Source organism: Equus przewalskii, chromosome 1 (assembly GCF_037783145.1).
Source record: "Equus przewalskii isolate Varuska chromosome 1, EquPr2, whole genome shotgun sequence".
Taxonomy (NCBI): Eukaryota; Metazoa; Chordata; class Mammalia; order Perissodactyla; family Equidae; genus Equus; species Equus przewalskii.
In genome coordinates, this window is record NC_091831.1 from 52,432,868 (window position 1) to 52,453,191 (window position 20,324).

General features: G+C 34.6%; 1 protein-coding gene across 14 annotated transcripts in view; it reads right to left on the reverse strand.

Annotated features, from left to right (window-relative positions):
- Positions 1-973: 973 nt before the first annotated feature.
- The window catches only part of JMJD1C (jumonji domain containing 1C), a 346,491-nt gene continuing 327,140 nt past the window's right edge, over positions 974-20,324 (reverse strand). For 13 of the 14 annotated variants that reach the window (XM_070563438.1, XM_070563432.1, XM_070563517.1 and 10 more), the window contains 9 exons: positions 19,389-19,667; positions 16,559-16,727; positions 15,893-15,983; positions 15,272-15,402; positions 14,755-14,877; positions 11,215-11,354; positions 9,807-9,983; positions 2,161-2,292; positions 974-1,884 (listed from right to left, as the gene is read on the reverse strand). In XM_070563438.1, coding sequence (XP_070419539.1) covers positions 1,795-1,884; positions 2,161-2,292; positions 9,807-9,983; positions 11,215-11,354; positions 14,755-14,877; positions 15,272-15,402; positions 15,893-15,983; positions 16,559-16,727; positions 19,389-19,667 — 1,332 coding nt within the window. In that variant the 3' untranslated portion in view covers positions 974-1,794. Of the gene's footprint in view, positions 1,885-2,160; positions 2,293-9,806; positions 9,984-10,226; positions 11,355-14,754; positions 14,878-15,271; positions 15,403-15,892; positions 15,984-16,558; positions 16,728-19,388; positions 19,668-20,324 lie in introns of all 14 variants that reach the window. The other variant, XR_011523679.1, reaches the window with a different exon arrangement.

A 20,324-nucleotide genomic window follows, 5' to 3' on the forward strand; every position in this document is an offset into this window, starting at 1 on the left:
CGTTAAAAAGATACCATTTAATGAGTTGAGATACATTTTGAAAAATAGTATTAAAAAGTCAAAAACTTACAAAAGAAGATTTGCATAATCATTTGAACTATTCCTAGCCCATTTTTTTTCCCTAGCCAAGTAGTCATCATCAATCCCATTAAGCTTTGTGCCCGGTGGGGCATTAATGTGAAATGTAACTGCTCACATTTCTGGTTGAACCTTATCTGGAGTGGAAGGTGGCATAATAGCCTACACGGAGCTAAAAGATGGCAGACATTAGCAACAGGATAAAAACTAAGCAATTTACAGAGTCACAACTTGGGCTACTACTTTTTTAAGTTATGTGCTTTCAGATGAGAAGAAAAGGCTGTCCCCTCAATATCCTGCAGGTGTCAGTGCAGGGCTATGTATTTCCAGTAAAATTCAAATAGTTAGGACTATGTGAGCCTCAAGCAACCAACTGATAATAGTAGTCAGCTATTAAAACCAAGACTCCAAATTAAAGCAACTTACCAACGTCATACAGTAAGTAGGACTTGTATACAACCCAAGCTGACTGACTTCAGGCTCTTGCCTGCCATCTGCTTCCCCATTCTTTCCCCCCAACACTATATTAGCAGCTATCTTCTGCTGTGAAAAACTTACTTGAAATTGGTTGAATACATACTCTCATAATTATGGCTTTTAAAATTCATGTATACTTTCCTCTTTCAATTTAAATGTGTTCATAAGTAACAAATGTTGGAGTTACCTGTATTCCTTTCTTTAATTGCACCATAAGATAAGTAAGGGGAGGCACTTATTTGTGATGGCCCGTAAAGTCTGAAGAAAGCTGAAAAAAGCTTACAAGAAGACAAGACAAGGGGTAAAAGTTCCAGGAGAGAACATTATATCACAAGAAAATGCTAATAGTCACCTTGATGATGAAGAAGCCTCCAGTAGTATGTTTGTCAAAAAAGGTAAAACTCTGGAAACAAACCAATTTTTGATAAAGTCCTTTTAATGGAAAATGTAAAACCCCTTTCAACTTTAATGTACAAAGCCATATGTAACACTTGCACTTTAACAAATAAAAGCAAGCCAATGTTTTAAAAAAATACATCATTAAATGTATATATGTATATATTTACATAGCATATTAAGTTTAATATTTAGCTTTAAAAGTTCACATAAATTTTACCAAAATGAGACAATTTTAAATAAATTACACCTTTTGAAAATGTTTAATTGTACAGTCAATAGCTTCAACAAAATATTGAAGTGTCTGTATTTAGTATCTACTTTATATACTTTACATTTTACAAATTTTACAATTATTTGGCAGTAATTTTCTGATTATGACATGAATGCTGTGCGATTCAGCAATTTCCCAAATGCAGGCAATAGCTGGTGTTTGTGTCCTATTCTCACAGTAACTGTCTCAATGTAGTGAAAAATATCAGTTATTTTAGTAAACTGTACAAGGTCACATTTACACTTGATCAACAATATAGCATAGAATTTTGTATCTTTTCTTCCAAAAATAAATACATCATTTTAAATCTGGCATTTTCACAAATATCATATACACTATAATACAAAAACAGCTATGAAGCGCTGCTTTTTAAATTTAGCTTGTTTTAATAACTAACATTGAATCACAGGAAGTGTGACTTATGCTATACTGCTGCGGTGTCAGTAACAAGTAATTACTACAAAGAGAATTTCTTGGCACTGATGGTTTTATGAAGCTTAAGTCAGTGTGCATATATATCACTGTTCAAGAAGTAAGTAATGGCCTAAAAACATCAAACTGGACCACACCTAATTTTCTTCCATATCCTCTAATTCATCTTCATGTATCTTCAAAGATCTCACCATTTCCTTGACTGCATGATACAAGATATTTTTAACCTGAAAGAAATGAAAACTGCTAGATTAAAAAAATTTTTTAATGGAACAATGCCAAATTCAAGAAATATAAATGTCAAAGTTAAAGAATGCTGTTAAACCAAGTTAAAATAAGGGCCACTAAAAGTCATACAATTAAATGCATACTGGTGTTAACCTTTGGTTGTTATCCTAATGTGACAAACTAGACAATGAATGCCTAAGCTGTTATACATGTATCTTATTTCTGACTATCAAAAGCCTGCAGAACAGGAGCTAGTTAGAAAACTCATCTCCTACCTGTAGTTTATCATCATAATTGATTTCTTCCTTCAAAAGTCTCAGTTCCTGTGTTAAATGAAATGACTGTACAAGATGTTCTGGAGACACAAAGTCTTCGGTTACCTGAATACAGCTGTGAAAATTCTGTACCTATCCACAAAACAAAAACAGTAAAATATAAATTTTAGGAGATGGGAATAAGGAAAAGCAAAGCTGTCTATAAACAGTAAACAGAAGGAACAATTCACCAGAGGACTTATTTTCTCCAAAACATCAAATGCATTTCAAAGCAGACCACCACACTTTATGAGAAAGTAATATAACTGAAAAACTTCATGTAAAGAGACTTTGTAAACAGAATATTTTTAAATGATGACAAGAACATTTCCAGGAATCCTTCAGAGAGGCTGATAATCAAATCCTAAATTATCACTTTTGTCAAGGTGGATTTTTTGGTGCTCCTTAAAAAAAAAAAAGCTAACTGGAAAGTATCTGTTTTACCAATCAGTGCAATCTCAATGTTTGTTGTTGCTCCTCTGGCTTTCTGCATCTGGGTCATTTCACTAGCAACTTTTATGCCAGAGAGTACACTAAAGAAAAGGAAATGAAACTTAGTTTGATTATTTGAGGAACTGGGATGAAAACTGCAGGTCCAGACAGATCTACTAATCACGATAGTTTTAGAATTACCCCAGGATTTTGTTTATTTGTGCCTTTCTTTCAGATTAACCAGTTAAACATATCCTTCACTCCCCTGTGGCAACAGTTGTCTCTCTCCTGACTAAATGGTGCCAATCAATAGTCTTATCTATTATTTGTTCAGCATGTACAAAATGACTCCACACTTCACTATTTCTTAGAACTGCTTTCTATTAATGCTGAGTATAATGACAGAGAAAGGATCACACTGATCCACTCTGTATTTTGTGATGTTTCTAGGTTGTCTTCTAGTCATATTAAAAGACATCATAAAATTCCTGGGAAAGGAAAAATAAATGAAAACTAAACATTTAAATTTATTCTAATTTTTAAAGTATGAAAATAAATTTGGGAGGAGTGAGGTGAAGAAGATAAGTGGGGAATAGAGACTATGGAAAAAGTCTAATTGGCAGTAGAGTGATGGAATTTTAAAAAGGCTAGAATTCCTCCTGTTGACATAATGACCACCTGAACAGCTGCTGAAGTCTACAGAGTTCTTTAACTCAAGTATTGCGCCTACATTGATAACTTGGTAGCGTACATATAGTAAACATTCTCTTCCTTTAATCATTAGGTCGTTGGTTCCTCTGGAGGATGAACATAGTGGATACCTCACATTTTCAGCACTGCTGTACAATGTCACTGGTTCTTCATTATGTATCTGTGAACAGATGCTCTATTTCACACAGCAGGAAACTATGGATAAGAGGTTCAGTGCCTGTTCCGAGATAAATCAGCCAATAAATGGTAAGTCAACAGGAACCCAGCTCCTGTGTTACCTTGTCTAACAGATGCTTTATAGATCCATGTTAACTTAGTCACACCAGCATACAGTCTCCAAATGCCCTAGCTCCTCGTGTCTTTCATTTATCTGAACATGCTGTGGAGACTGTCCTTCAAAAGTTCTAACATGTGACTTTTAGCATGTTTAGTTCTATTGTTCTTATAATTTCTCTCTTCATTAATATATTTTTAATTATTTTTGTTTTTATTATTTTATTAATATTGTGTATACATCATTTTCCTGGCTTTTTTTAGTTCTTTGTCCATGGTTTAGCTCTTTGAGCATATTTAAGGCAGTTGACTTGAGTCTGTGTCTAGTAAGTCTGATGTCTGGACTTCTTTAGGGACAGTTTCTGTTGATTTATTTTTCTTCCTCTATGAATGGGCCATACTTGCCTGTTTCTGTGTATATGACTTATAACTTTCTGTTGAAAACTGGGCATCTTAACATTATAATGTGGTAACTGGAAATCAGATTCTCCCTCTACCTCAAGGTTTGCTGCTGTTGATTATTGAGGGTTTCAGTCATCCATTTGTTTTGTGACTTTTCCAAACTATTTTTGCTAAGACTGTATTCCTTGTCGAGTGTGATCACTGAAGTCTGTTCCGTTATCTCACTGGTCAGCCAGTGACCTGCTAGAGATTTCCTTAAATGCCAAAATATCAGCTGCCCTTTTCTTCATTAAGCAGTCCCCTCGTTGATGTAAGTTTTGGATTAGATTCCAGAGTTCTGAAAGAGTTGGATTCTATCAGTCTTTGCCAGTTTATGGTTGTTTTAAAATCACTTTAGAACAGTGATTTTTACTCGTGCTTATGAGATGCTATTATGTTTCCTAATGACTTCAACCTGATATATTTTGCTTAAAGGCTTAAGGGTTAGTATGAACAGGCAAGGTTCAGTTTTAAAGTGGAACACATTTGAATATCCCATTCCACTTATCCCTTTTTTGGGCCATCTTTGAGTTGGTTACATTTCACTTCCTTGACAATACGCTTTTATTTATTCTTGCCTTGCATGGATAAGAGTCTTATTCAGTTGTAATCATAAACAGGTAATGTTAAGAAAATGTAACTCTTTTGTGTTCATAGTAGGAAGGTTAAAATCTTGACACTGTGTTACCATATACACAGCAACTTGTAAGAACTAAGAGTGGAAAGATTTTGCCAAAGTCCTTTTAGTCATATGAACACAAAGAATTTACAACTTAGCAATATAAACTCACTATGAATGACCAAACACAATTAAGCTAAGTAGTTAAGGGCAAATTTATCACTCAAGATTTTGTGTTAATTTTCTAAAAAGTTGTTACTGGGGGCCGGCCCTGTGGCTGAGTGGTTCATGCACTCTGCTTCAGCAGCCCAGGGTTTTGCCAGTTCGGATCCTGGGCACAGACATGGCACTGCTCATTAGGCCATGCTGAGGTGGCATCCCACATGCCACAAGTGGAAGGACCCACAAGTAAAACATACACAACTATGTACTGGGGGGCTTTGGGAAGAAAAAGGAAAAAATAAATCTTAAAAAGAAAAAAAAGAAAGTTGTTGCTGTTTAAAACAAAGGCCATCAGAATACTAGAGCTGAGACAAAGTAAATCCTGGAGGTCAGAGTCTACCTGCTCTGTCTAGGGATATACAGGGGTTTCACAGACTCAGTCATGTCTGCCAACAGAAGATTTTTAAGTCTGCAATTCTATAGCAGTTCTAAGAATATACAGACATCTGTGGCTACAATACTTCCCCTCAGCTTCCTATGATATACATCTGAACACTTCTGCACAGAGCCCTTGTTCCCTCAGCTTGGCTCCTCAAAGTGCTCACTGCTGACAAACCAGAGAAAAGAATGTTGCTCCTTCCCTAGCACTGTGGCCCCTGTCATACAGTATCATTTGATTGAAACAGTTTGGTTGATAAGTGCCTTAGGTTTGCAAGGGCTTCCTATTTGCATGGTTTTCAAAGTGTAGTCCCCAGAGAGTAACATCAGCATCATCTGGGAACTTTTCAGAAATGTTAACATTTCAGGTCCCTCCTCAAACACACTGAATCAGAAACTTTGTGGGTGGGGTCCAGCAATCTGTTTTATCAAGCCCTCCAGGAAATTGTGATGTATACTCAAGTGTGAGAAGCACTGACTTAGAGTTTGGGATTATTTTAAGGGTTAACTGTAGTCTATTGGAAGGGTTGAAGCCATCAATTTACTCTAAGGACTAAACAAATTGTAAATAATAATAATGTAACTCAAATCCAAGTTAACACTATGAACAGAGTTCTTAATTCCTTTTAATTTTCTCTCAAAACCACATTACCACCACTTGTGAGTCATGGACAACACCCTTTCAACAGAGTACAAATAACTGTGCTATCATTAGCACACCACACAAAGGAAGGGAGGCAGAAATTCTTGTTCTTATAGCTGTCAATTCTGCGCCAAAATATGCAGCAGAGGAGTTTTTGTCTTGGAACACTCAGCAATTTACTGGCAGAGCTCAGGATAGAATTTTCCAATCTAGGTCCTATGTGCTGCCTCAGTCTATTTAAGTATAACATCTTTTTATCATAGATGAAATTTGCTCTCTGTAATCTAAGTGAAATTTCTACATATCTCAAAATAAAATGTTTTCCTATGTACTTAGGTGTACAGTCATAAGAGGAAGTTAGATTCCAACTGAAGTAAACTTTCTGAAGTAGCCAGAGAAGACACATATAGTAAGAGGTCAAAATTTACATGTTTATATAAAGAGCACAATATATATAAATTTTGGAAATCACAATTTTGTTTTCATCCACACTTGTGCAAAAGTATGCTGTATATGAGAACACATTTTCAGGCCTTTGGGCCTTACAAACATTTAAGTGCATTATTCCAGGCATGGGAGACAGCAATGAAAAACAGAAATCTCTGTCGTCATGAAGCTTACATTCCAGTCAGGGTTCAAAGACAATAAACAATAAATTATGAAGCATGTTAGAAGGTGAAGATTGAAATGGAGGAAAATAAAGCAGGGAAGAAAACAGGGAGTTGGGAGAGACCTCACTGAAGTGACATTTGAGCAAAGCCTTAAAGAATGTGAAGAAGCAAGTCTTACAGATATCTGGGAAGAAAAAGAATGCAGGCAAAAGGATTAGCAAGTACAATGCCCTGGGGTAGGAACTTGTTTGGTGTATGTGAAAACCACAAAGAGGGCAGGGTGCCTAGAGAGAAGTAAGGAGGAGAGCAGTGCGAGAAGAAGGCAGTGAGGGGTAGGGATGTGTGTGTGTTGAGGGGAGTGTGGGCACAGACAGGATACAAGTTCAGATTTTTTAGGGCCTTGTGAGGCCTTGAGCAGAATGATATGTGAACTAAACTTTTTAACAGGATGACTTTTGCCTACCATTTTGAAAAAACATGGCTCTTCTCCTCCCTCTCCCCCACCTCCCAAGAATGTAGAAGCAGTAGAGAGAGAGAGATAGTACATCCACAGTATTTCTCTGTGGTTGCCTCTGGAAGAGAGGAACTGGGGGCAAAGGGGAAAAAAATATTGAAATTTTCACCGTGAACCTTTTGTACTGTTTGAATTTTCAAAAATCATATGAATATATTACATTTTCAAAAGAAAAGATATTTAAAAATAGTCTTTTCAACAAATAGTACTGGAACAACCGAATGTCCATATGCAAAAAACTGAACCTCAATCCATATTTTGTACTATATACAAAAATTAACGAAAAAGGGATCATGTGAAGACCTAAATGTAAGACTAAAAACTATAAAGCTTCTAGAAGAAAATGTAAGAGAAAATCTTTGTGATCTTGGGCTAGGCAAAAATTTTGTAGATACAATAAAAGTATGATACATAAAAGAAAAAATGATCAACTAAAGATGAAAAAACTTCTGCTCTTTTTAAGACACCAGTAAGAAAATGGAAGGACAAGCCACAGATTGGAAGAATGTATTTGCAAAGCACACAGCAGATAAAGGGCTTATAAGTAGAGTAGATAAAGAAAACTCAAAACTCAGCAAGAAAAAAAGAAAACCCAATTACAAAAATGGACAAAATATTTGAATACACATTTACCAAAATGATATACAGATGGCAAATAAGCACATGAATAGATGTTCAACACATTCAGTTATTAAGAAAATGTAAATTAAAACCACAATGAGATACCAATGCATACTCAAATGCTTAAAAACAAAACTGACAATAAGTAGAGGCAATAGAACTCAACATACACTGCTTTGGGGAATGAAAATGGTACAAGCATTTTGGAGAACAGCCTGGCAGGTTCTTATAAAGTTAATCATACATTTATCATATGACCAGGCAATCTCACTACTCGAGATTTATCCAACTAAAATGAAAACCTATGTTCATATAAAAACCTGTATGTGCATGTTTATAGTGGCTTTATTTATTAATGCCCCAAATGTTCTTCAATTGGTGAATGAATTTAAAAACTGTGGTATATTTATACAATGAACAACTACCCAGCAATAAAAAGCAACCAAGTACTGAAAAATACAACAACATGGATGAAACTCAAATGCATTACATTGAACAAGAGAAGCCAGACTCAAAGGCTACATATTGTTTGATTCCAATTATATGACATTCTTATAAAGGCACAACTATAATAACAGAAAACAGCTAAGTGGCTGTAGGAATGTCAGGTGGGAGGAGAGGTTGACTAAAAAGGGGTAAGAGGGAATTTCTTTAGGGTGAAGTATTCAATATTTTGAGTGTGCTGTTACCTAACTATATATTTGTTAAAACTTACAAAACTGTACACTAAAAAGGGTATATTCTACCATAAGCAAATTATACCTCAATTTTAAAAAATGACACTGTCCAGTTTAAGTAAACAGATACTGGATAAGTTGAACATGTGAGAAAGGAGTTTGAAGGGAACTTGTTTGTCAAAGAACTATTCCTGTTTACAAAAAGATTTACTGTACTATTCTCTTAAATAGGCTGCTCCTTTGAGGATTTTACATCTAAATATAGATTAGCCGTTTTACGGTAAGTGGCTAGAAGGCAAAAAAATGGTATGTGGGGTGAATAACAACTGAACTTGAATCATAAGCGATACAACATCTCTGAAATGATTATGTAAGTCCATGGAAAAATAAAACAATTTAACATAAATAATACATTGATTAATACATTTAATTAATATATATTTTTTCTCCAGGAAGTTTTTGTAGAGAAAAGCTATATTTATTATTATGATGTTTTTATATTTTACTATCATAAATGCTACCTGAGATCTAAGAATGATAAATCTAACCTTGACCTTGACATCTTAAAAACTAAGTAACTACTATCACTTAAAGAGTATTTGTGCTATTATAATAGTGTCAACAAATGCTAAACAGGCAATAAGTGCAGATATAGTTATATAAAATGTGGGAAACTTCCTTTGGTAAAAGTACACACGTGAGATACCTTTCAATTAACAGGTGATGGAAAAGGTGGGGAACGAACACCGCAGCAAACTAGCCTTTTGGGTTCTCGAGTTTCCTTTGCACACGTGCTTATTACTACAAGGGCTAAGCTGATCTATGGTAGCTCTCTACTTACAGGAATCCACTATATGCTTTCAATCCAATCCTCCATACTCACTGTCTATTGTATTCCACACTTGCAGGTGCCACAGCCAAGCCACAGAAACAAAGATCAGGTGTCTAAAGTTTTGTGGATCGATAGCTATAAAATTACATACCCTCTCTCTTTGGGCACGTTATAGCAAACTAGAGAGACAGATGGTACACTGAAATTCTGAATTATGGAATGATCTAGCCAGTAATTCATTCTACTCATACTTGATGCCTTAGAAAATGTATGATCTCTAAGTTTTGATACTCTCACTTCTGCTATTAAGTCTCACTATTGAGAATTGAATATACCTCTCTTTTTCCCCTAGAAAAGTCTTAAAACTTGGATTTCAATCCACTAAACAGAGACAATATGAAAAATGGATATCTGGCTCACGTTAAAACAATTTAAGTTATCAAAGCACTTAATTATGTCATCTCTTCAAGCACTGGAAAGCTATTTTAGTGATTTCTTAATGAAGGCAGAATGGTGCGGAGGTCATTCTCTTACTTATGTCTTCTTTCATTTATGTCTATACTGTGAACAATTTCTTTTTCATCAAATTGGTTCTTTCAGTAACAAGTGTGTTAGGAATAAGTTTTTATGTACCTGATGAAGTGCTCCCGCTGGTAAGACAACAGCATCGCCAAGGAACTGAATCAGGGTGCAGGTTCTGACTCCATATTCCTCAAGCAGTCTTTGGCGGAGCTTTCTGTTCACATACCAACTTTGGTCACGTATTGGATCATGTTCTGGTAGAACTTCAAGGCCTTGTTCCTTTGAAATCTGAAACATGGATTAAAATTAAAATATACACCCCAATTTAAGTAAGGGAAATGGTAAATCCTATTAAGTCTAATTTCAATGTTCTTTACAATAATAGTTTTTGTTCACAAAATTTTATGAAACAATGATTGCACTTAAGTTAAAGAAAACAGTATTTCACAACAATTTGAAAAGCCAAAGGATATTAAAACAATATTGCACACTGATATGCTATTAATAAAGTGAATCATACTTCCTTCTCACCTCCTCCTTCCACTATGAAGTTTCCATCCATTTTGTCCCTTCTTTAAATTGCTTCAAGAGTATAGCACAGAGATGAGGAAAAGCTTAGGTTAACAGCTTTTTTCCAAAAGCCAAACCATTCACAAGTACGGAATTCATAAACATTTCTTGATGTTGTTCTTTTTTTAAGGGAAGTACAAAGCTAAGTACCTTTATATTGCTAAACCTCTAACCTTTGACAAATCAATTTGAAGGGAGCTTTTTACTAATCAGTGAAATAATCTGCTTTAAAAAGCATAATTTTATATTTTAAGTTAAAACAGTTGTAGGTATTCTAGGATAAGACAGTAGGTACAGGGCTATAGCTCCCTCACTTCTTACTGAGCACAGAGACAAACCATGGGTCCATTCAGAAAGAAAATGAAGTATAATAAGAAAAGCAGCAATGATAGTCCCTTAAAAGAAATCCCTATAATTACAAAGTGTGAAAAATATTTGAGCAGAGTGTTTCAACCAATTATTTCAGATTAATGTGTCACTTTCATTCAGAGTGTCTAACAACTAAATTAAAGGTACCACTACTCAAAATTTGAGTCTATTCAGGTAAGCAGAATTATTGTCTAGGTCAACAGCCAAACATATCAAATTAAAAAAAATAAAGATCTTACCTTATTTAGATGTTTCTATGACACATTAGTATCTGTATCTCGCAATTCCCAATCACTACTTTTCACCAAGGGTTAACATCTGACACATCAACAGATTAGTTCTTTACTATAAGAGGGTGGGGGAACACTAGCAACTGAGAACAAGTCGCCATTCACAACCCTCAACATAGAACAGGCTTTAAAAGGTGCAAGAGAAAAGAGCTTTTGATTTTTAACAACAAAAAATCCCCTCCTCCTTTGAAGTAAAAATTATTTAATGATCTTATATTGCTGAATGCCAAATGAAGTTACATTAAAAATTAATAAGTCCTTGCTCAAACTATTTGCAACCTAAATTATACCTTCTGAAGAAATTCCCTTATCTTGTCAATGTCTTTCCCAGCATAAATATGCCACAGAGCACCAGGTATTTCACTTGAGTCCTTCAACCGTTTTCTTAAAATGTCATCCAAATCTTCTTCCTCAAATTTCTTGAGTATTCCTGAAACAGGAGAATTTTTCAAATTGGTCAGTATAGACTACCAGAAAGCCAAGTCTCCAAAAATTCATCTATTAGCGCAGCAAAGAGCCTGACTAGATTGGGACTCTTAAAGAGGCGCTAAACCCAGTTATATAACAAAACTGTTAGAACTACATGACCAGAGAACGTCAATCCTGTGTAACTGGGGACAGACTAACAGTAATTTTCTCAGTTCAGTTCATTTGTTTTCTGTAAACTAAGGCATAGGAAATTAAAAAATCAAGGGTTTCTACTCAAACTTTACGCTCCTCCTCTCCCAAGGAGGTGGTCATAATGATGATTTGTACGCATATAGCATTTCATAACTTATGAAGGACTTTCATGATCACTATTAATTAGGCAGTCTCTAAAACTACTTAGTAAGGTAGGTGAGGATCACAACCTCTATTTCATATCTGAGCAAATAGGTTCACTGAGATGAAGGGATTTGTTCATCACCATGACTAATGATTGGCACAGTAGAGTGTCTTCTGACTAATTCCTGGGAGATCTCATATATTATTATTGGTTAATCTGTAATCAAATGCAAATATTTCATGTGCTGTGGTTTTGAGGAAACACCAGGCCATTTCTTCTAAAATGTTGACAAACTAGAAACTGTAAATATATATGTATGTACAGAAAAAACCACGATAACTGTGGTTGTCTCTGAGTGAAGTATAGGAAAGTCGTCTTTTTCTGTTTTTTTTTTTTTTTTTTGCTGAGGAAGATTCACTTTGAGCTAACATCTGTGCCAATCTTTCTCTGTTTTTTTTTGTATGCTGGCCGCCAGCACAGCATGGCCACTAACAAAGTGGTGTAGGTCAGCATCTGGGAATGGAACCGGGGCCGCTGAAGCGGAGCGTGCTGAGCTTAACCACTAGGCCACTGGGGCTGGCACGGAAGCTCTTCTTTTTCATACTCGATTTCACTATAGTGAAGATTTTAAAGAAATGTTGTTTTAAGAGAAAAAGAAACCTACTGACTGCTACAAAGAATGCATCAGATGTTTTCTACTTTGTGACAGTAAAATCTTTTTTATCTTTAAAGTTGGCTGCCAGGATTTCTTAATTCAAACATGTATTAAGTGTTTACAATGTCCCAGATGCTGTCCAAGAATGTTGGGGATTAGAGTTAAAAAAGACCAAGTCAAGACCTCACAGGGTAAAAAACAGTATTAATAAATGGAGGCAAATAAACAAGAATATCAAATAGTGCTAAGTGCAATTACATGAGTAACAAAGGGTACACAAAGAGTGGTTCAGTTCTCAAATGTTATCTGTGTTACCTATGTTTAAAATGTTATCTTTAAAAATGACAGTTGTGGGACTACATCAGACCAAGGAGCTTCTGCAACACAAAGGAAACCCGGAACAAAACAAAAAGACAATCCACCAACTGGGAGAACATATTTGCGAATCATTATTCCAACAAGAGGTTAATCTGTAAATTATATAAAGAACTCCTACAACTCAATAACAAAAAAACAAACAACCCAATCAAAAAATGGGCAGAGGATAGGAACAGTCATTTGTTCAAAGAAGATATACAGATGGCTAACATCTGAAAAGATGTTAAACATCACTAATCATTAGGGAAATGCAAATCAAAACTACAAACTATCACCTTACACCTATTAGAATGGCTATAATTACCAAGACAAAAAACAACAAATGTTGGAGGGGATGTGGAGAAAAGAGAACCCTCATACGCTGCTGGTGGGAATGCAAACTTGTGCAGCCACTATGGAAAACAGTATGGAGACTTCTCAAAAAACTGAAAATAGAAACACCATTTGACCCAGCTATCCCACTACTGGGTATTTATCCAAAGAACTTGAAATCAACAATCCAAAGAGACTTATGCACCCCTATGTTCATTGCAGCATTATTCACAATAGCCAAGAAAGCAACCCAAGTGCCCAGTGTCTGATGAATGGATAAAGATGTAGTATATATACACATGTAGGGAATGATATAGGGAATGATTTGAACAAAGTATAATAGTACAATAAAAGTACAAAGTACAAAGTACAATAAAAGGTATAAAAGAGATAATTAACTCTGTGTCATCATAGGCTTTGAAAGGATAAATAATTTGAACCACAGGTCACACATTTCTGTGCTAGAGCTGGGACCACAACTCAAGTGCATCTGACTCTCAAATCCTTGGGAGTTGAGGAAGCAGAGTTTTTACCTAGTATAATCAATTGTATCAGTTAAGGGAGCTGAGAAACAACATAAAAATGAGTCCCTGTAGTTTTGGGAGAATTTAGGCTGTGTATCATAGGAGCTGTCAAATATACACAGAAGTAGAGTGACTGCTATAATGAACCCCTATGTCCTGAGCTTCTAGTCACCACGCTGTAGATACATTCTGGGCTCTAGATAGAGAGCTGGTAGTCTAAGTGGTGGCTGGAAGTCATAAATAGAATTTTACAGGAAGTGCATGTAAACTCGAAAAGGTAGAGAATAAAGTCTGCAACTTCATAAGGTGATTAAGAACCAGCGAAGTAGTGCCACAGAAGCCAAGGCCAGTATTTGAAGAGGGAGTGATTAATAGTGCCATTTATTACAGAGGGGACAAGTAATAAAAGGATGCGAAAGAAACCTGTGAATTATCCAATTGTGACCGTCAGTGAGAGCCACAGCAATAGTAATTTCAGTGGGGTGGCAGGTATAGAGGCCAAGCTGTGTTGAGTTGAAATGTGAAAGGGAAGTGAAAGAGACAGCAAAGAAATTGTTATAAGGGCGAGAGCAATAGGATGGTAGCAAGGAAGACAAGGTTTGAAGGTTTTCTTTTAAGAAAGTAGGAATAGTCTAGAGTCTCCTCCTACTCTGAATAAGCCAGTAGAGATGGAGAGTTTAAAGACCTATGTCTATGACGAAGGAAATAACAGATCGAACAGGGTTTCAGAAAGAAATCCAGAGAATGGTATCTAAAACCTATACAGTGGACAGAAAGATTATTTCTACTTAGGAGAAAAGGTCCCTTTTCTCTCTGATACTGGAGGGGAAAAAAGACTGCTTGAGGCACAAACCACGTCTTAATAATTTTCAGAGCTGCAGAACCTAGTTTCTATTCTTCAAAAAGTTTTTATAAGTGAGCTTAACAGTTTATTTTCATAAACACATTATTTAATGATAAGAAAGCAGAAAATAAAGAAAAATATTCATTTTTAAAATTAAAATTCTTATTATATCAAAAAAAGACAGGTAAATTAATCACTCTTCAAGTAATAAAGATTAGAATATTCCTATATCCATTTCAATTCTTTTTGGAATCTTTGCTGTAAACTCGGAGGCTGACATTCTGGATAATACTAACGTGTGTAGTCATTCAACTATTACTTCAAAGACTATTCTTCTTTAAGTTTCTTTACCTGTTTTTGAGAGAACGCCATTTCCTTTTGCTATGCCAACATAGACTAGAATATTTACAACATCAGAAACTTCAACATGGAGATTTGTTGTTCCTATATCATGATCTTTAGCAGCAGCTACACCTGTGCATAAAAAAAATTTTACTTGCCAAAATACTTTACGTATCTCCTATATTCCCCCAAACGTCAACTCTATGTGGAAAATTGGTTAATTGTAATTTGACTTTTAGTCTCTCTGTTCCAAAACCTGCCCCTAAAAGCCAGAATCCCTGAAATGTCCCATAAAAATCAAATTAATATAAAATGTAAATATTTTGAAAGTAATTAGCAGGAACTTATAGCTATATGTTGGCTATTAATTCCTAATATACAGCTTGATACAGAAAAACATTTCAATGGATAATTAAAAGAACATATTTAGTAGAACCTAAAAATCATTAGACAATTTATCATTGGACAGAAGTTAGTTAAAATTCCATATAATTCCAAGTTGATAGAAATGCAAATATATACCTACCATAGGCACTGCACAACCTGGGTCCTAGATCGGGGCGTACAAAAAATCCTGGCAAGTGAGAGGCCAAATTGAATTTTCCTTCTGGATTACAATATTCTGGCAATGGCAGGCTTTTTAAAAGATCTTCATATCTGAAGAATAATAACTTTATTGATGTCTTTGGAATATAAAGATTTACATTCTTAAGTGCTTTCAAATAAACAATTTTCAAGTTGTTCAAAACACAAGACAACCTTTCGCTGAGGCCTTTTTCAGGTAATACTGTCCTTGACTTCAAAGTTTAAATGAATGCGTAACGCAAGGGCAAGCACAGAACAGAACTGATACTGACTAAAATTGCAATTTGCTTTCCCTAATCACAGGAAATTAAAAGCACCAAGAGAAGAGAGATCCCAAACAGACCCTCGTGTCTTACATGAACATTCTTTCCTTTACTGCCCTAACAAAGACTTTACCCTGCTGAGACTACGGAGATTCAGTTTTATTTCTGATTACTTATTTTTAATTAGGGAAGAAAATGCCTAAAAGTCACATTTGTAGTTCCTTATCCTAATTCTAGGGATAATCTCAGCTCAATTTCAAAGAGCCAGGTGTCAAAATAACAAGTTTCAACAGACATACCTTGCTGGCATCATAGTCTTGAAGTCTTCTCCTGAAGGGCAGTCTTTCAATTTTAAAACAACTGTTTCTCCACTTTTTGTTTTTTGCCGTTCTATAATGAATGCAGTTAGTTACTAAAAAGGTAATCTCTGCCTTTTAATTTTTATTAATATTTGGAGATGAAGGAAAAAAACATAAAATGAATGATTTCATTGTTGTACAATAGGTACTTAACGATTGTTTATTGACTTTTATTTCTTATGTACTTACGTAGTGAGATTTTTGTTCCTTATGTACATAGATTATTTGTAATGTTGCAAAAAAATTATTTTAAGAAATCTCTACTGTTACTAAAATTATGGTCTTACATTTTCACTTTTAATTTTTCAAAGTATTTTACATAAGTTATATAATTCAATTCTCAAAGGTTTATGGGGTTGCCAAAAATATTCCTCATATGATATAAGGAAACACATGATAAATGACTTTTTCATGGCCAGAGGAAATGAGGAGTGGAGCCAGGAATAGGACCAGTCTCTTCTTTCCAAGTATTTGTTTCTTTTTATTAGAGAACATAGTAAAATAGAAGTTTCAAAGATTAAAAATCCGTTAAGTCATATTTGGAATTTATCATTTTTTGGGTATGTTTAAGAAAACGGTAAAACAAACAAACAAAAAACAACATACTTGAAACTTCTTCAAAACCATCCCAGAATTCCTTAACATTGGCATTTGAAATAATGCTGTCTTTGCAGTTCAAGAGATCAGCTTGGTGGTCTCCAAAATCAAGACTAATTGATTCCGCCTTCCACAAGCTAGTGTTCATTTTCTTATGCACACCAGAAACCACTGCAGGCTTATAAATAAGTAAATAGACAGATATATACAAGTTAAAACGTATATAGACAGTTCCAAAATTTAATTTTACATGTGAATATAAGAAATGGATAACACATTAAGTTTCAGGACGAATGACAAATTTTGAAAATAAAAGAGTCTATTAAAAATAATCCCTACCCTGGAAAGATGTTCACAATACATCATCAAAAGAGAAAAGGTGAGGAAAGAATGCCATGTAAAGTACATTGCAATTTTTGTAAATAAAACTTAAAATGTGTAGTGATTTTCAGGAAAAAAGTCTGAAAGGCTACACTAAAAATTTCATTTCTAGGCAGTGTAAATATGGATATTTTTGCTTGCTTTATTTACAGACTGATTTTTATAGACAGAACATAACCTACCTATATATTCATATGTATGTGATATATGTAGTAAGATTTTAAATACATACAGTCCTTGAGATTAATACACAATTTATATACATTCTGAGTTTACAGCACTTGAAACACTTTCTTTACCTCCATACAGATTATGATAAAAATATTAAATAACCAGGCATAACATTAAATTTCAAGCCTAATGACTGATTTCCTGAAAGTGAATCTCTTTGAAATCATGACTTCAAATTCTCTCAAGGCACTCTAACCCAAAAACCAACAACTGAAAGTTCTAAAACCCCAATGCTGATGTAAAAATACCTCTAAGGCAATCTAATATATTATTCTGGTTTTTTAAAAAATTCCCTTATTATAAATGAAGTAAAAGTCTGGGATATTGAGAGCAGAGCAAGTTGTGACTTAAGAGTCTCTTCTAAAAGATTCCATTTATTAAGTACTCTTTAAATTCATAAGATAATTAAACTTTGGGAACCATAAGAGTAGAATAACTTCCAGCTAGGGTTCTTATCACAAAAGATATCTCAAAAGAAAAGGAAAAAGTAAAACAACAACAAAACTACCCTAAAGTCTGGTTAACTGTTTGGGTGACTGCTCCATTAAACTTCTTTTTAATAGGCTAATAATATATCCAACTATTAAAACAGGTTCAGCTATTAGATAATTAACCATTGCCAGCAATTCAGATATTAATTCACAGCCCCTAACATGCCTATCCAATAATACTAATACCCTTATCCAGCCCTACACCACTCATTCTTATGATAACCAGTGGCTTGGGGAAAGTCAGATTTAAAAAAATGACACAGGCCAGTTAATTAGTATATTAGAATATTCTGAAGCAGAATTCTTAGGCTACCATCATCATCATCATCTTTGCAATATACTGAAAGCCTTCCTAACTGGACTCCTTGCTTCTGGTCTTATCCCCCTCTGATCCAACTTCCAATCTGCTTTGCTCTCAGTTACTTTAAAATGTCATGCTGATTACTGTGATTCCTCAATTAAAACTATCATCTACAGGATAAAGTTCAAATTCCTTAGCATGATATGTAAAGGCCCTTCATGATCATAACCATAAACACCTCATTTCCCCACCACTACCCACAGAACTCTTACCTATATTCCAGACAAACAAAACTGAACAGTTCTCCAAACACCTGATGCCTTTTGTTTATCTCTAACCTCTTGGCCATCTAGAAAAACTTCACTTAACCTCTGTGGCATCAATTCAAACTAGCCTTTCTGAATTAGTACTCTAGCTTAGTCATTCTTTCCTTTGGGTTTCCATAGCACTTTAAACAAATTTCTTAGAATATTTAACATATTTATTTATTGAAGCCCACACAAAATTAAGTGGTCTAAATTGTGACCCAGCAATGGCATGGAGACTTCAAGGAGAGCCAACCAAAAAAACCCCCTAAATGTAATGGATGGGTGTTTATTTTTTCTCAGGAGAGAGGAACCAAGCTTTCATAGGATTTTTGAAAAGGATTAGTGACCTAGAAACATTTTAAACCATTGTACTAAAATAGTTCTTACTCGTTTTTACATAACTTACTCATTTTTATATCTTTAACAACCAGCAGAAAGACTAGATTTTATTAGGTGCTCGATAACTATCTGTTGAATGAAGAAAAGTGAAATAAAATAGCAATGATGTTTTCCAGAAAGCAAGAAAAAAACTGAACATAATACTAAGTCATGCAAATTCTTAATTCTGTTCATAACTTGTGCATTAATGTAGCAAATTGCCATCTGAAATGTATATCAAAACTTTGGTGAAACAAAATCATTTTATTTGAGCAGAATTAAATAATGGAGATTGTCATTCAAGATTTGATAAACTAACATAAATAAATGCTCTGTGAATAAACATTAAAGGAAAAAAATCTACATCTCCAGCAGTTCAAGAAAAATGCTTCTAGTATTAATGTTTTAATAGTAGATATAAATCTGTTAACTTGGCTTTATAAATGTAAAAAAATGAAGGAGGTAGCAAACTTTGTAAATATATGGCTCTATTAAAAGTCTGTTGACTGACAGATCAAAAATATAACACCAAATAAACAGTGGTTCCCTGTTAATTCATTTAAATCTGGCCAAAAAGAAGAATTCTAAAGTAATCATCTGGTAACCTTTTTGGTGTTTTGATATCTTACTTCTGCCCCAACTGTGGTACTATCTTTCCCGTGTTTCTATCCCTAAGGAGAGAACCATTTTGCCTACTCAACGAGCTTGAGTTCCACTAAGAATGTACTAAATCACCTTAAAATACTCACTTGTCCATGTTTCCAAAACTCTCTGAAAAGCTTCCAATTATTAATATTTTTATAGTCCTTAAGCCACAGAATATGCTTCTCACAGATCCAAGAATGTGGTATATCACTGTATAATTTATTGTTTTCATCCATGGCAGATTTTCTGCTCTCTTTAGGCTCTTCTTTAAGCTCTGGTTTCACATTTATCTTAGAGGCTTTATTTGGTGGAATTTTGTTTTCAACAACCGAAGCAATTATGTCATCAAGAATGTTTGGCATAGTCCTTCCAGTTTTACCACTCTATTAGGGAAAAAAATTATATTTTGAGAGGAAAAGTATACATTTAAAAATTTTCACTTTGATTTACTAACATAGCAAACAAGCAACACAAAATATATACCTGCCTTCAAGATTATATAATCATTGTCAGTGGATATGGATTTCTAGTCCCTACACTGTTCTTGATAGGTAGGAACCAGAAGTTTGGTGGTCTCCATGTGAGAAACTGCCACGTCTGCAGAAACTACAAGTGTGGCTTTCCTACCTTTTTATATTGTTTTAGGACTAGGGCAGAGGAGACAGGTAGGTGGAATCTCCCATATACTTTTAAAAGCCACTAAGAATTTGTGCCTGTCTATACAATTATTCTGTTTATTTTTTCCTGATGGATAATTAAACCAAAAATTAATTTCTGAATATTTTAAGAAACAAAATGTTCACTTCTATATGTTTTTTTCTCTCCCACTAGATATATGGTTTTCAAATTCTGATGAAGTGTCTTAGGGCATTCTGGCATCAAAATGCCTCTTGCCCAAAATTTTCACCTGGAAAGAGAACAAAATCTCCAGTTTTTAAGTTATGAGAGTTATAATGCAAATAAGAACATGACTAGTAATTTGGTGTATTTGATTTCATCTGCATATATTTTTCATGCAGTTCACAACCAAGTCTCCAAAT